The sequence below is a fragment of the Netta rufina genome, assembly GCF_964035555.1.
Source record: "Netta rufina genome assembly, chromosome: 15".
Taxonomy (NCBI): Eukaryota; Metazoa; Chordata; class Aves; order Anseriformes; family Anatidae; genus Netta; species Netta rufina.
In genome coordinates this window covers 6,052,894-6,069,223 of record NC_140138.1, presented here as the reverse complement: position 1 = coordinate 6,069,223, position 16,330 = coordinate 6,052,894, and the positions used below count along the sequence as shown (strand labels likewise).

Here is a 16,330-nt window from a genome sequence, read left to right as displayed (position 1 = left end):
AGGCACCCCGTCACGGGGACACTGGGCTGTCCCCAAGCTCCCGGGTCCTGCTGGAGGAGCTGCGCAAACCTCAGCCCCCGGGGGAGCAGGGGAGGAGGAAACCACGGGCTGCGGGAAGCCGCCTGCCCTCTGTGTGCCGCCGGGTTCCCCTAATTGATTCATTATTGTCCCTTTTTTTTTTTTTAATTGTGGGTGGGCACCGACCCCGGAGACAGCACCAGGATTTTCCCACAGCCCGGTGGCAGCAGGGGAAGCCACAGGCGGGCACGCGGGCGTGCGAGGCGCACCAAGTGTGCGCGGGCGTGCAAAGCGCACGGGGCTGCCACGGCTGCTGCCGTTTCCAGCAGCCCCAGCCACGAGGAGCCGGGGGGCCAGCAGCCAGACCCCCCCCAAAACACACACACACACACACACACACACAGACTCCGGGCACTCCGCTGCCCATGGCACGGCGCCCAGCGTGCCCGCGGCACACGCCGGGTGGCGGAAGGCCTCGGCGGGTGCGGGGCCGCCCCTTCCGGCAGCCATGGACACCGAGGCGCTGGACGAGCTGGCCGGGCAGCTGCGGGGGGAGGCCCTGGGGGGGCGCGGGCTGCTGCAGCTGGCGGCGGCCACCGGCTTGGCCGCCTACGCCGTCTGGGCCGCCGTGCTCATGCCCGGGTTCCGCCGGGTGCCGCTGCACCTGCAGGTACCCCCGGGACCCCCCCTTCTTGCCCGCTCATTCACTTTGCCCCCCTTGCAGTGCTGACCGAGCCCCCCCACCCTGCTCTTTCTGTGTGTGTCCCCCTCCTCCAGGTGCCCTACTTGCCGTCCAGTGCCCAGCAAGTGGCCAACGTGATGGCGCTGCTGCGGGGCCGCTCGGGGAAGACGGCGGATTTGGGATCGGGGGACGGACGGCTTGTAAGGGGGGGCCCAGCAAGGGCAGCGGGCAGGGAGGGGAGCACGAAGGCACCCCCGGTGCGGGGATCCCCAGGAGCAGGGTGCTGGCAGCACCCACAGGGGGTGGCCCTGGGGGCGTCCAGCAGGGTGGGACAACCTGGGGGGAAACCCTGAGAGCACAGCGGGAGCCTCAGCACCCATGGGTGCTGTGCCCTGCGAGGGGCTGCTGCTGGAGCTCCTGCCCCCGGGCTCCTCTCAGCCCCGACTCTCTCTCTGCAGGTGCTGGAGGCTCATAAGCAAGGGCTCAGGCCAGCCGTGGGCTACGAGCTCAACCCCTGGCTGCTGTGGCTCGCCAAGTACCGGGCTCGGAAGGCAGGGTGCCACGGGCAGGTCTCCTTCCTGAAGCAGGACCTGTGGAAGGTAACGGCCTCGGGGGCTGAGCGCTGGCCGTAGGCAGGGTGAGAGCTCTGAGGAGAGGCCTGGGCGCTGCTGGCCCTGATGGACACGCTGCTAGAGCTGCCTGCAGGTACCCCCAGCACAGTCGGGCAAAATCCACAAGGGAATGTGGTGTGGGGACACCGAGACGATGCTGGAGGCAGGTCCCGGCTGTCCCAGCGCAGCCCGCTGTCCCACACGCTGTGTGGCATCCTTGCTTCCCCCGAGGTTCACAGGACCGCTTGCAAAATGCTTGGCCACTCAGGCAGCTCCCCCACGCTTCCCCCCTAGGAGCCTTTTGCTTCTTTCATTCCCCTTTTCCTTCTTTTTAAAGGCAAATCTTTCTGATTGCTACAACGTGACCGTGTTCCTGGCTCCCAGCGTGGTAAGTCCCTCTGCGCTGAGGTGCTGCTGTCTTGTCCTCAGCAGGCTTAGGAGGGAGATTTTTAGAAAACAGAGCAAAACTGGAATATTGGCAAAGATTTTTTTTTTTTTAAATAAGACCAAAAATTAGAGACTGGAGGTAAGGAAAAATCACAGAGTCACTCAGGTTGGAATAAAATTTGCATTTAGTCCTGGCCCCAGCGACGCACGGGGCCAGTCTCAGCCCTGCTTTTTGGAAGGGCCTTCAGCTGCTCCTGCTTTTTGGGACCCACCAGCCCTGCTGAGAAGCTCCCCCATGTCCCCCGGTGGCACTGCCCCGAGGCATTCACGTGGGACAGGGTCCCCAGGCAGGGCTGCTCCATCCAGCCACATCTCAGGCCCTCGGCTGTCTGTCTCTCCCCAGAAGCCTCCCCTAGCTGCCAAGCTCCTTGCAGAACTCCCCGACGAGGCTCGCGTGGTGGCCGGACGCTTCCCCTTCCCGTCGTGGACCCCGAGCAGCACCCTGGGGCAGGGGCTGGAGCAAGCCTGGGCCTATGACATGAAGGAGGTGCGGCGCATGGCACGGTGCGGAGGGACACCCGGTGTAATGGCAGCTCCTCGAGCCTCTCCCACCGGTGGTCTCAGCCCAGGAGAGCAGTGAGAGGGAGGGTGAGAGCGGTGCTTGGCCAGGCTTTTTCCCCACCCCCCCAAAAAAAAAAGGGGGGACTTGGTCCCTCCGTATCTTTCAGAGTGGTCAGCTTGGGGGAAGCAAGGGGGAGGGAAAATCAGATCCAGAACGATCCCGCGATTTAAGGGCTACATCTCCAGTGCCTCTTTCTGTCCGATTGGTGATTTTGGATCATTTTTCCAAATAAACATTTGGACAGTTCTTCCCTCGAGACTTTTGCTGTGCCTTTGAGCCGCAGGGGGGGCTTCTTCTGCCTGGAGCCAGGGCAGCCTCAGGCTGTGCCCCGATGTCCCTTTGAAGCTGGAACAGGACGGCCGTCTGTCCGGCCTGCCTCCCACTGCAGGATTTGGGTTGGCCCTGCTCACATTATGTGGCATTCTTTCTTCCACTCAAACACAGAGAAAAAAGGTTTTCTTCCCACCATGAAAGAGCAGCTCATCCCCTTTGTGCAGCCTCTTAGAGCCTAAGTGCACCTTGAACCATCCCTGGCCTCTTCAAGCTCAGCAGGGAGCAGAGGCAGGAGCAGAGTTCGCCTTTAAAGCGAGGCTGACCCGGGAGAAACGCTGTGGCAGCGCTCTCAAGGGCAGGAGCAGGGACCTGTCCCTGCAGTCACGCAGCAAAACGCTGCCCAGGAGGCTGCCCCCGCGTCCCTCGTCGTGGTGTGCTCAGGGAGCAGCAGAACTCTTCCTACAGCTGAGGGGTCAGGGGCCAGGCACGGCGCAGTTGCCCTGTCCCATTTTAGTAGCGTTAATTTGAGACTGAGAACACCCACGTGGGTCCCTGCGCTGCACGTCCCAGCTCTTGGCCAGGAAAGGAGCCTCAGCCAGCCTGCAGAACAGAAAGCCCCCTTCTTTTAAACTGTTTCTTTTTTTTTTTTTTCCCTACAATTGTGCTGCTTTGTGGAGCCGCGGGGAAGAGCTACAGTCCCTGGCTGGGGGTCCGTCTGGATCCGGGCAGCAGGGGAGCGTCGGCCGCCCCCGCGCTGAGCGTGCGGGGTTCCTTGCTGCCAGCGAGCGTCCTCAGCCGGAGGATCTCCTGCTTGTACCTGCAGCAGGGGAGCGGCAGCGTCATCCCCTCCTGGTCAGGGCCCTGCGCACAGCTCACGCACAGAGGTGGTCAGCTCACACCGACACTTTCTGCCCTGTGCTTGTCGTGCGCTGAAAACACGCTTCATCAGTTAGTGATGCCGGGCAGCACAGGTGCTGAGCCGCACGGGGATCTGAGCAGCCACAGAGGGAAAAACCATGGCCTTTTCCCTGGGAAAAGCTGCTTGTCACCTCTGCCAGGTAGCAGTGACAGCAACAAACCCACGAGCCCGATCAAAGCTCCAGCCAGGCCGGCTTGTGCCTCATGTGGGGCGCAGAGCTGGAGCATGGCTCCGACAGATGCGCTCTGGTTGTCCTCGCCCTCCCCTGCCCCAGCAGCTGTTCCTTCCCCCTGCTGCAGGGCACGATAAGCCAGTGGGAAAGTGCAGCAGATCAGGGCTTGCTGGAAGGCTTTGGATTTTAGGCAACCCCTCTCTTCACCTCCTCCTAAGGATGGGCTTAGGCTCACGGGCCAGATGCGCCCCCCGGCACGCAGAGCAAGGCACAGAAACAGCTGTCCACACAGCTGGATGAGCTGTGTGACACCGGCTGTGCTGTGGGAAGGTGGCAGCAAGGTCAGGCCCTGGCAGGGTGCTGGGCACCGCCGTGTCTCTGGCAATTAGCTGGGGAGATAAACTTGGAGCAGGAAACAGAGAGCACTTGAAGGGGGACCCCGCTGCCTCACCTTGCAAGATGCTTCTCTACGTACTCCTGCAGCTCTGCCACCTGCTCTTCTGCCACGATGGCCCGAGTCAGCAGCTGGCTTCTCTCCTTCTCCAAATCCTCCTGGAGGGGCAAGGAAAGCATGGAGAAATTGGGGAGTGCTGTGAGATGGGAGGGAAGTCGCTCGGCCCCTCTCTGCCAGGAGGGGCTGAACGCTCTGGCTCTGGCACAGCTTGGCACGAAGCTGCAGAGGCACACAGGACACACAATAACCCTCCCCTGCCAATCTAGTTTTCCCTCCCAAGAGCTCTGCTCTGTTTCCAAAGCCCTTCCTCTACTGCCCCAGGTGTGGCAGTCTGTGCCAGCGATCCCCTTTCTCCCCAGCAGCCCCACTGCTGTGATCAGGGCTGGACAGCAAAGACCACCTGTGCCAAGCCAGCTCACAGAGAGCATCTCCAAGCTTCTGGCTGCTGCCGAGCAATGTTGTGGGTGAAGAGAGCTCGGGGCCACCCCATTCCTGAGTGCAGTGCAGATACCTTTGCACCCCGAAGGAACCAGACTGCGAAGCTGATTCAGATTCAAACCAGACTTCTCATTTGAACCAGGTCGAAAACCTGTTTGTTACACAGATACCTAAATCCTTGTGCTGAAACAAGACATGGATCAGTACAGGCCAACAACCTGCAGCCGTAAGGGCTGGCCTGCTTCTTTCAGGAGCTGTGAAAGCACAGCCTCGGTACGCAGCATCACTTGGTCAAGCACTGGTCAAGGTTACAGCTGTGGCCAGAGAAGGACCCAGCACCTCTTTGACACGTGAGCAAAGGCTGAGCTTATTTCAGGTGGGCTGCTCCGGCCCTTTACCTGGGTGCTGTGCGTGAACTCCCGGAGCTGCTTCCTGACCTCTGCCCAGCCCTCCTCATCCAGCTTCCTAGGAGAGAGAAGCAGATTTTGATCTTCCACGGACATCCAAAGCCAGCCCATCTGCAAGCTGCACGGCTCTGTTCGGAGGCTGGAAGCGTTTTGTGTCCAGCAGAGCATAAAGCACAGAGCGCCAAACCTTTTCTATCCCCGTGGCCCCAACTTCGGGGCGCGCAGCGCTGTCCCTGTGCCCAGGCGTGAGAGTCACAGCCCCTCTGCCAACCTGGGTTTCCCGCTGCGATGGCTGGATTCGTGCCAAGCTCACATCAACACTCATACATCAGAGGACTCCAAGCAGAAAGAGTCATTAACCTGACACTGCAAGGCTGAACTTTATGGAAATGGAGAGCGGGGTATGATCAATGCCAAGCGCTGGCGCTTTTCATGTGTGCGAGCGCAGACCCGCTCGCCCTGAGCGCTGGGTGCGATAGGTGAGCTGTCTGCGCAGCCCAGCCGTGGGAAAGTCCTTCCCATTCTGTCCCAGTCTGAACGAGCAAAATACAGGTCACATCTGATGCTCGGGGAATTTTGGTTGTATGAACTGAGGAATGCATTGTGCTCAAGCACGGCAGCCTGCAGACCCGAGACCGCTCCGCTGCGGCCGCGCGAGTTCCCTCTGGTGGCTGCAGTCACCCAGCCCGGGCACACGGAAAATCGTGGCTGAAAGAAGTTTCATGGGAGCAGAAGTTAAGGGAACAATAAACAGTGAAGCCACACATCTGAGAAAGACGAGGAACACGACGATAGTTACAGGACTGTGGTTACAGCAGGCTTTGTGTCTCTGCTTAGAGCAGCAGGATAACCTGGTAGCTCTGGTAAAAACCATCAGCACACAGAAGTGTTTTCTGTGTGTTTTCAGGTTCTGGTACTTCTCTGTCCTGCTCCTGTGCTGAGTCTGTCAAAATTAATGTCTCTCTTTAAGCATTACTGTTATTTGTCAGCATCTAAACCACTGGTAGGCTCTGGTAACTCTTCTCCAAGAGACTCCGCTGGAATCCAGTGGCTCAGGCACTGACCAGCTCCTTGGCACTGTTACTGCAATACCTGGCATGTTTTCTAGGCTACCACATTTTAAAAGGCAGAAAAATCCCAGCCTGGATTTCTCTTAACACTTTGTTCTCCCACTCCATGGTTACAGCTGGTAGAGCTTCAGCAGAAGAATGGAGCGGGGGGGAAGAGATTGATCAAAAGGAGAAAATAAATGGTATGTCAGGAACCCAGGGTGGTGTCAGGACAGGATCACTGAGGGTTCCTGTCCAGCTTCTGTGCTGGGAGGGAGGAGAAACGAGAGTGTCCCAAGCTGGTGTAGTTTCTCTGGCGTTTCTTGGGTTGTGATCCACCAACGCCCTCAGTAATATGCTTAACTTCAACTTCCGAAGAGATCAGTGGGACTAACAACATGATTAAATCAAACATGTGCTTAAGAGCTTTCTTGGATCAAGGCCCAAATGACCAACTCATTTCACCACAGGAAATGCTGCACTGAGACGACAGCTGGCTTTTCTTCTCAGATGAGTTCCTATCAACTCTCTTTCTCCATATTTATTACTGTCTCCAAGTAATGCAGAGAAGACCGCTCAGTCAGGAGAATTCAGCATTTTGAATATCCTAAGAAACAGACAGGACTTACTGCTCAGATGGCAGCTGAAGGTCAGAGGTTTCTTTCATTTTTTTCTGAAGGCAAAGGAAGAACAGTACCTCCGTAAGCATTAGAACATTGCAATTTCACCACAGTCCCCACCGCTTTGAAGAAAGTGCCACAAGTGTCCCAGCAGTCTAACACTAAGAGTATGAGCAGGACAGTCTTAAGGTTTAGGTCTCCCACCCCATTAATGTTTAAATAAATGCATCTCACACAAATCAAGAAAGATGTCCCTGCCCAGGCAGAACCAGTGGGAGGACATGGAGCTCACTGGTGTGCTTCTGAGCGTGGTCTCCTGCTTGGATAGCCCCGAGTGAGAACGGGAGCAAGCACTAGTCTGTGTCACAGAGACACGGCAAACCCTTAGGGGATGCACTCAGAAATGGGGAGAGCTATCCTACTGCTCTGTCTGTTGCTGGTGAGACTCCCCCCACCCAGTTTCACTGCTGCAGCCACTACCTGCTGCAATTCCTGTAGCTGCAGCTCCAGTTTCGCTTTGTTCTCCCGCAGCCGGTTTAGCTCCTGGGTTGTGTTTGTCAGCAGCTCTGGGTCTGTGATGGCAAAGTGGAGCTCAGCGGGGCCGGAATCCATATCGCTGCTGCCCAAGGAGCGGATCTGCTCTCGCTGCATGCTGTAACAACATGCCAAGAGGCGTTAGACTTTACCTTTGGTGAAGTAACAGCGCTGAGCATTGATGCTGCTGGCAGTGCCATTTGCTTGGGACCTGCTGGCTTCTGGCCACCTGGAAAGGGTAGGTGGGAGAGCCCAGCAGCACGTGCAATATTCCTGGGTGTGCTGAGGGCAGCTCATCCTATCTGTGGCCTTTAAGTCACAAATTTCTGCTACTTGCCACAGCCCAAGCTGCTGAGAGAGCTGTGGAGCAGAGCTGGGAACACTGCAGGGAAGCAGGACATGTTGGTGGCACCTCTCCATTTCCACACCATCCAATGTGGATTCAGTCTCTCGCCCTAAATTTTGCACGGGAGGAACCTGGGCACAGAGCAGCTCCAGTGCATGCAGAGCACCTGGTGTGTAGCTGGAGATACCTTGCTCCTGGCGTGTCAGGAGTATGGAAATAAGCATGCACTCCAGGACCTCGGAAATAAGCATGCACTCCATGACCTCAGCTCCACCTGGGAGCCCCGTTTGCCTCCCTTGCAGCAAGGGGACTGGGTGCTAGCACCATGGGGCACTTCCACTGTGTCCCTAGCAATGACCTGAAGAGGCAGAGGTAGCCCAGACCCTGTTTTAGCCCTGCCTGTACGCAATCAGCAAGTTCTCATGCTTCTTGACCAAGTTTTTCATGCGTTTCTTGTAGGCACGTGCTGCTCCAGCTAGCTGCTCCTCCCGAGACTTGTAGGAAGCCCTGATGTCCTGCAGCATGCTGTCCACAAAGTGCTTCATGTGAGCTGGGGCTTTGCTGGGCTCTGTCCAGTCACTGGATTTGCTGTCCATGTAATCCTTTAAACATACAGAGAAGGAAATGGAAGTGATCAAGTCTTTCCCTGTACGAGTAACCCATTTCCCACACCGAAGGTCCAGGAATATTTGTGATGACAGCACTCAGAACAGGGCATATCTTCCATTTTCTAAGAGCAGGGAAGACTAATTAATTTTCATCAAACCCCTTTCGAGGCAGAGAAGGCACACTGCTGTCAGTGACCCTGTATCACGGATCCATCTAGGGGAACATGAGTGCGTCAGGAGCCAACGTCTCTAGTCCTGTATTCTTTCTGTTGTGCCCTGCTCCTTCTGTTGGGAGATACCCTGACAGAAATTAAGCTCTTCTTCACAGTAAAAAAGGCTTCTGCATTGTTAACCTCTTGGCACAGCAGTTCTTGCCAAAAACTGCTTACCTATGGGGGTAGAATCAGTTTTCTTCCCAGCCACTGATGGATGCAAGCAGGTACCCATGCCTGAACCTGCCTGAATCTCTGGCTTTGTGCCGAGTCCTCACCATGCTCTGTGGGCCCTACTCTACATCAGAGGCGCTTGCTTGTTCCCAGAGCAGGTCTGCAGGTCCCAGGTACTTGTGTTACACGGGTCTGTGCTGACCACAGAGGCTGGCAAAGCTTCCCCTGAGGACAGCAGCAGGGGCACCGTGGAGGCAGCAAACTGAGGAGGCAACAAAGCCCTCAGTGGCACCGCCAGGCCTGCCGAGGGAAGTTGTCAGGGCAATGGGGATTAGGAGCCAACTGGAAGGCAGCCATAGTAAATAAGAGGATCTTTCCGTCCAAGTAATCTGACCAAGGAAGATCATCCCAGCAGAAACTCAGACAGTTTCGCATGGTCACACGGGAAATCTGGGCTAGGAGAGAGACCGATTCCTGCTGCAAGCACAGCTCCCCAAGCCCCAGAGCCCCTCTGCCCAGCAGCCCAGCGAGGAGGGGATGGAGCAGACACGTTCCAGAAGCAGGCAGTCAGCAAGGAGAGCCCTCCGCAGGCTGGGGTCTGGGGGTACCCACCGCCAAGTCCTTGACGTGCTGCGCGAGCCGGGAGCGGTACTGCTCGTTGAGCTCCTTCAGACGCAGCTGCAGCCGGGAGTTCTCCGCCTCCACCTCTTGCAGCTGGCTCCGGGAGGTGAGCAGCACCTAGGCACAGCCAGCGTTCACACCGCTGCTCTCAGCCTCCAGCCAAATGAGGGGCACTAAAGTGCTCGATAGGGAACGGGGACTTCAGTTTCCCTACAGCAGGGAGGTTGGGAAGGGCCTGGGTTTTCCCACAGGAGTGTACCAGCAACGTTTACTCTATATCCCTCTGCTACCTTTTATCATTTGCAGTCCCCTGCAAGTGGCTTCTCCAGCTCTTTTGAAACATCAGTGAACAAAATTCCTCCCACCCCAAGCAAGCAGCACATCCCACCAGGTGCGTTGCACGCCCTGTGCAGGGAGGAGCACCTTGGTGTGATGAACTCCCCGGAGAGGGAGAGATGCCGGAGCTCCTCGGTGCCAGCCACCCGCCCCACCGCTAGCTCCGGGTTACGCTCACTGCTCCTCGTGTCCCAGCCACGGGAGGGGAAGGGAAGGAGCCTGCCCTTACTGCTGACTGCTCCGCCAGTTTGCGCTGGGTGTCCCGAATTGCTCGCTTCGCCTCCTGCAGCTCCTTCCCCACGGTGATCCTGTGCACACAGGGAGAAGGCACGTTTATTTCAAACCCCCAAATGTCTCTGCAGGCCCAATACCTCCAGCTTTGAGAAGGAAACCACTACTAATGACAGAAATCTCTAAGCAGCTGCTTACACATTGAGCAGCTCTGCCACACATTGACCATGGATTTTCAAGGCCAGTTGTGTACCTAAACAGACTTTTAAGGAGACATCTAACGCTCTTAAGATCCTCAAAAACATCAGCTTTTACTTCCAGGCCTCGCTTATAACAGTCATTTGCCACCCTGTACCCCACCAAAGGGAGGCTGCCTCCACTCCTGTTTGCCAGGATCACATCCAGCTGCAGTGAGACCCCAAAACGCCCAGCTGGGTAAGAGAAGGATGCGTGTGCCTCAAACACTCACACTTGCTCTTCCAGCTTCTGCTGCTGCGAATCATAGGTTTTCTTCAGATTTTCAATCTCCACTTTTATGCGATCCTGGTTTCCAAGCAACTGAGGGACAAGCGAACAGGAAGATGAGATTGAGGGCTGACATAAACAGAAGGATTCTTCAAGAGGGAGAAGGTGAGGAGAGCCTCCAGCTAGCCCAAATCCAGCTGATATGGGAAACACAGGGGAAAGGATGGGTTTAGTGACCAGTGCTCTGCAGCACGCCAGAAATGACATTTGATCCGGAGAAAGGGCACGTGGAGGGGCACACGTGTCGCTCCTCCAAGTGAGATTCTCACTCTGACAGTCAGATTCTCATCAGGAGCTGGTGGTGGAGCCCAAGCTGGTACCACACAGGCTGCAGATGGAAACAAGGCAGGAAATATCTCTTGTGCTCTCATTTTTGGGTGCTTATCACCCTCATCTATTTCAAGCATCAGCAAGAAGAAAATAACCAAGCATCCCCTGCACTTGTTGATTTTAAACTCCTGCCTCTTCTCTCCAGTGGGCACTGACTGAGGGAACCACATGTTGCCCTGCACGAGGCAGGAGTTATTCTGATCTCAACTGCATGGCTTAAAGAAAAGAAAATAAACCAAGGCACTAACCCATCCACAAAACGCAAGTTAGTACCAGGAGCTGCCAGCCACACTCCAAATAAATTCCCCCCTCTGCTTCCCCAAGGGCCCCACAGCAGAACCCACACACTCACATTTTTTTCCAGGTTTTGCTGCTTGTGTTCAGAGGCAAGTGCATCTTCTGGCTGATTTGAAGAAGAGACAGAAGAAGGTACCTTTAGACCCCTGTTCTCCAAGGAGCTCAGACTGGGGACGGGGCAGAGAGGTCCTTACCTTCACCTTCTGAGCAGAGACACGGCGCGCCACTGCTCGCACTCTTCCCGGCTCAGCAGAGGGCTCATCAGCTGTGGCGTGAGAGAGGTGGTGGTAGCTCCCTGTGCCAGGAAGGGTGCTCTTGGCATTGGCCAGGTTGAGCAGCTCTAGGCTGAGCTCTTCATTCTTCAAGACCTGCCAGGTCAAGCAAGAAGGAAAGAGCATCTGAAATCCTGCCTCTCCAGCTCCGCGCGCTGTTTGTTCAGCACGTACCCACTGCTCCTGGTGTGTACACAAAGCAGGCACTCACATCCCCTCCTGAAAGCAAGTTTTATTTTTAGTTCCCTCTCATATGTCCAGGGATATCAGTGATTTTCTGATTCTCAAGGAGATGCAGGGCGAGCATCACCGCCAGGCGCCAGGCACGGCACGCAGCGTTATCCACGCGTAACCTCACTCCCCCTGCCCGTCTCGCCCTCACGCTCACGTTCAGATAGGGATCGTGGTGCCAGCACACCCTGATGCCAGCCCGGCCCTGGGCACAGCTCTGCCAACACCGCTCCATCCTGACCTACAGCTCCCTCCTTACCCCGACTCTACTCTCCGCACAGCTTCCCAACACGTTAGGCATGTCTTTCCCCAAACAATGCCTCCGGACTACATAATGTAAGGGAGAATGGCCAAATATCCATCCATCTCGGCTGACGCCACCCAGCTAATTCCAGTTTTGTCTGAATGCATACCTCCAGAAGCAGCCAGCCCACAGCACCGTGTAGGCAGCGAGATTCAAAGCAGCACTGGTGTGAAGTGACACATTTCCAAAAGATAAAGAGGATCTGAATGAGAAAGGCTCTGTTACAGGTGATCTGGAAGGAACACTGGGGGAATTCATGTCTCACGGGAGGGTTTCTATGTAGATAACAAAGCTTTGATGGAGTTTATGACTGGGGACAAGCTTGAGTAATTGTTACCATGGCAGTGAATCGGGAGGATGGGAGGCAGAGGTCATCTGAGTCATCCGTGTAGAGAATAGCTTATCAAAAGATAGCACAGGGTGGGCTGAGGGAGAGAGGAGAGGAGAAAAGAGGCTGACAAAGAGGTGAGATATACAGCTGTGAAAACTGACAGCTACGCAGAGACAGGCTGCTCGTTCCCCAACCGAAACCGATCCATCTGCAGCTGTCAGAGCCGACAATTTGATCAGAGGGGGTCACACAAGCGCAGAAGTACCAGCTTTTGCTTTTTCTTTTTTTTTTTTCTTTTTTTTTTTTTTCTTTTTTTTTTTTTTTTTGGCCAGCCAAAGAAAGAGGCAGTCCCAGGTTTGTGATGGGCTTCTCTGCCTCCCATGTGCTCCGAGTCCTGGCCCCGCTCCAGGGAAAACCCCGGCATGGGACTGGTCCGGGGCTGCTCGGGTTCCCCGCGCCGGCCTCGCTTTGTAGCACCGCTGTGGGCCCTGCGAGCCCCCCGAACAAAAGAGCAGGAGGAAACGGAGAGTTGAGGAAAGGTCAGGGTCCTGAAAAGGAAGAATTTACAGCGTGTTAGAAAACAGGCACAAAGTGTCGGGCTGGCATCTCCTGCAAGGCACTTCCCCAGGGACGGGAAAGGCCAACGCGGCCGCTCTCCTGCGCCTGGGACAGACCCAGGGCGATTTGTGAATCACGGCGTACAATGGGGGCTGTAACAATTCAGAGACTCTAACTGTTCCCTACAAGGGACCATGAATGAGCTCGCGGAGCTGCTTCTGCGCCAAGCAGCCATGACAACATATTGGCAAGGTCACAAGTAGCACTTGTAATTGGGAATGTGTAAAAGGTTCATTGTGTCCCGCGAAGAGCTCCGGGGAAGGGGAGGGGGCAGAACCGCAGGCTGCTTTTGCCATTTCCTTTGGGAAAGTCCGCACTGGGAAAATAATGAGCAAGAGGCCCATGCTGCCACAAGCCCCAGGCTGCCAAGTTGGAGTCTCTTTCGCTTCAGGCAGGGATATTCAGCAGTCAGAGCCAAGACACCGGGGTAAAGTCCTCACCCTACCAATTACACCCGAGGATTTCACCCTTGGCTTCTGATCCCTGCTCCACCGCTCCAGGCTGCTATCCGAGCATGTACCTTACTCCACGTGCCTCGCTTTTCTCTGAAACGCTCCAGAATCCACGTGAAAACAGCGCGTTATTACCGCTAACCCCTTAAAACCATCATTCCGGGATGTCAGCAGCCTGAAAATCCGATTTTTGACTAACACACTGCACCCCCTTGGGGACGAGAAGCCACAGAGATGGCTGAATGCTGAGCTACTCCTCCGTGAGCCGAGGAGCTCCGTGAGCTCTGTCTCGGCAGTGTGCTGGCAGGCAGTGGCATGCACTCTGCCTCGTGCTCCTGGGGCAGCAGGGGCTGGAGGGTGGGTTTGCACCTTGCGAGCAGCCGAGCTGGCTTTCTCATGAGCAGTTTCTCAGCTTATGACAAATAATAGCACGTGCGTGCACCCTGTGTGCATCCCAGCTGCAAGGTGCCACAGAGGAGTTGAAACTGGCTTTTCACTTCCCAGCTGGAGCCGGCTGGGAGCCATACCCCACTCACTGCCACGTCCGTGTGAACGGGTAACTTCACAAGTCCCTAATTCATTGATCGGCAACCGGATGGTTGTGACCTTGTATCCTCCTCTACTTGAGCTCTACCTGATGCTCATCATACAGACAGACTGGACAGACAGGGACAAATGCACTTGGTGGGGCTTTGCCCGTTGTGGGGTGACATTTCGTGTCAATCCTGTATAAACTAGCGTGCCCCACATCCTCCCATCACAGGGCCAGCACGGTAAACTAGGTCACTTGGCTGAACCAGCTGAAATATCTGCTGAGGAGGGAGGCAGGAGTGTGTCAGTCATCCGATCCAATTCAAAGAGAAGGAGAAGTGGGAGGGGGGAGAGGGAGGGAAGTGGGGAAGGTCTATTACAGTAGCTATTCTTGCCAAAGCAATGCACAATTCTGGGATGCAAAAGACTTTAGTTAATCATCACTAATTTAATAGTCACCAGGAAAATCACTATATTTTAAGGGACAATCAGAAACTTGATTATATTTTGTGGTTTTATAAACTTGTCAACTTCAAAAACTTCTAGGCCCCTTCCTGCCACCAAGTGAGATGAGACAGACTACAAATCCGTTCCCGTGCAGCCTGTGCAAGCCATGCAGAAAAAAGGGAAACAAAGTGTGTTGGCAGTCCAGAGGGACCTGAAACGTGCACCCAGACCAGACCTGCAACGCCCTTCTCTTTGCATGGGTAGGGATGGGGATGTGGGGTAAGGGGAAAAGGGAAGACTCCGCTAACAGGAGCGCAGTCACAGGGCAGCATGGGCACAGCGCTGCTCCTGGCTTGGTAAGCAACCCAAAGACAACTTTAGATTGGGAAGTTGTGGGGTGGAGTGGGGAACACCAAAGCTGTCTCACCTCCTGGTCGAGCTCTTTGCCCAGGGCCAGGTAATTGCTCTTCAGAATGATGTACTCGTCCGCCAGCTCCTTACGGCTGGTCTCCAGCGTGCGCAGCCGGTCCCGCAAGGCGTCCCGCTCCCCGGTGACTTTCTCACTGCGGAGCTCCAGCTCCAGCACACGGTTCTCCAGGGACAAGATCTGCAGGGGGGGGGCAGCAGAATTAGACCAGCAGCTATAATAAAGCATTTATTTGTTCAAACAGGCTCTAGCATGAAGGGAGATGAGTTTCACATGAATTTCTCAAGTATCTGGGCAATGGGGGTAATTCACTACTCTAGCTAAAGAAAAGCGAGTGTGCCAAACAAGAAAAGATCCTGGATAAAGGTATCTGGCAGAGCTGAAACCTTTTGCATACCATATTTTTCAGTTCAAAGTTCTCTGTCTCATACTGCTCCTTCATTTTGTTTGTCTCAATCTGGAGATCAATGAGTTCTTTGGAAATCTAGGAGATAGAAAGGACATTATAAAAAGGTAATGGACTGACTCTGAGGCCAGCACATTATCTCAACAGGTTGCAACAGGGAATTAGAGCCCAGAGGTGCTGAAAGGACCCACAGTTGCACCTTTTACCTGAGCACTAGCAGAAGAGGAACACTGCTGAGAGCCGAGATCAGCTCCCAGCGCTGCGGCTTTTTGCCACTGAAGCATCCTGTCCCACAGACACACCAAATAAAAAGGCAAAGACACAGTCCTCAAAGAGGAAAAGCTAAGGAGAATCAATCCTGAGGTCCTGGCCTCTTTCAGAAGGAAGAGGTGTGGGAAGCCAGTGAGACCACAGTCAATCCGAGCTTATTCCAGCCTAAACACCTCCAGGGAGCAAACGGAGGAGCCTGGGTTTGGAAACACATACACCTCTGGAAAGAGGCCCCAGCATTTCCCACCAGATTTTTCACTGCAGATCTATTGGGCTCATACAGCTTCACGGCTCAGTTCTCTCCAACTCCCCAAGTATCTCTTTTACCTTCAGTTTTTCCTCTTCACTGAAGACCATTCTGGCTGACAAATCTGGTTTGGAGCCAGCCAGCGTCCCCATCCTCTCCTGCAGGTCTCCAGGCCCCATGTACAGCCTCTCATTCCTATCCTGCAGCTGCACCTAGAGACACAAAACAGCTCCAACAGCCAGTGCCAGAGAGCAGAGCTCTCCTCTCCTGTCACTGTGCTGATGGAAGAGAAGAGCACAGCATATCCAGCAAGGAAATGCAGCTTCTCAGAGCTTTAACAGATAGCAGATGGGATTTTCAGCTGCCATTTTCCTCCTGTGGTTAGGATTTCATTTGCAGAGCACTGGTCCAGTGACCCAGGAAGGGGCCGCAGACCTTCATACTCACATTTTTGTTAGCGAGATGCTGCACCTGCTCTGTCAGAGCATTTACACTCTCCTTCTCTGCAACGCTTCCAAAATCCATGTGCATGAGACTCAGTGCTCACAGGCTAGGGAGACTGAAGAGCAAAGGCAGGGCCTAAGGATCTCTGCGGCAGCGACTTTCCCCTCTAGGTCCAGCACAAGCGATGTTGCTATCAACTTTGGTTGCTAGAGGGTGCAGCATCCACCTCGATCTGAGGTGGAGCCAAGTATTGCAGCCAGCCCCGGGGCTGTTAGAGCAGAAGAAATGACAGGGGTCAGGAGGTATCTGTGTTCCTAAGACAGCACGGGTCAGATACTCAAGTGAGGAGCTTAGCAGACACCACCAGCAAGGTAATGCTGCCAGTGAGGAGATGCTGCTTTGTTTGTATTCACTCCAAAGCCAAAGCCACTCTGCAGGGATGGCTTCCGTCCACAGGGATCCACAGGGATCCACAGGGATCTTA

At 55.2% G+C, this 16,330-nt stretch overlaps 2 protein-coding genes across 2 annotated transcripts; one reads left to right on the top strand and one right to left on the bottom strand.

The window, feature by feature from the left end:
* The first annotated feature begins 516 nt into the window (after window positions 1-516).
* ANTKMT (adenine nucleotide translocase lysine methyltransferase) lies at window positions 517-2,566 on the top strand. Its single transcript, XM_084296114.1, has 5 exons — window positions 517-688; window positions 796-900; window positions 1,159-1,299; window positions 1,649-1,699; window positions 2,102-2,566. The coding sequence occupies exons 1-5, from the start codon at window positions 527-529 to the stop codon at window positions 2,336-2,338; spliced, it is 696 nt and encodes a 231-aa protein (XP_084152240.1). The 5' UTR covers window positions 517-526; the 3' UTR covers window positions 2,339-2,566.
* A 717-nt stretch (window positions 2,567-3,283) lies between these two features.
* On the bottom strand, window positions 3,284-15,927 carry CCDC78 (coiled-coil domain containing 78; the record flags this gene model as incomplete). The annotated part of the gene is made up of 14 exons (XM_084296149.1): window positions 3,284-3,410; window positions 4,136-4,236; window positions 4,975-5,066; window positions 7,108-7,304; window positions 7,932-8,134; window positions 9,139-9,264; window positions 9,713-9,791; window positions 10,184-10,272; window positions 10,922-10,972; window positions 11,061-11,234; window positions 14,480-14,659; window positions 14,877-14,963; window positions 15,483-15,614; window positions 15,850-15,927. 14 exons carry the CDS (start codon window positions 15,925-15,927, stop codon window positions 3,284-3,286), a joined length of 1,716 nt encoding a protein of 571 aa, XP_084152275.1.
* Window positions 15,928-16,330: the final 403 nt, after the last annotated feature.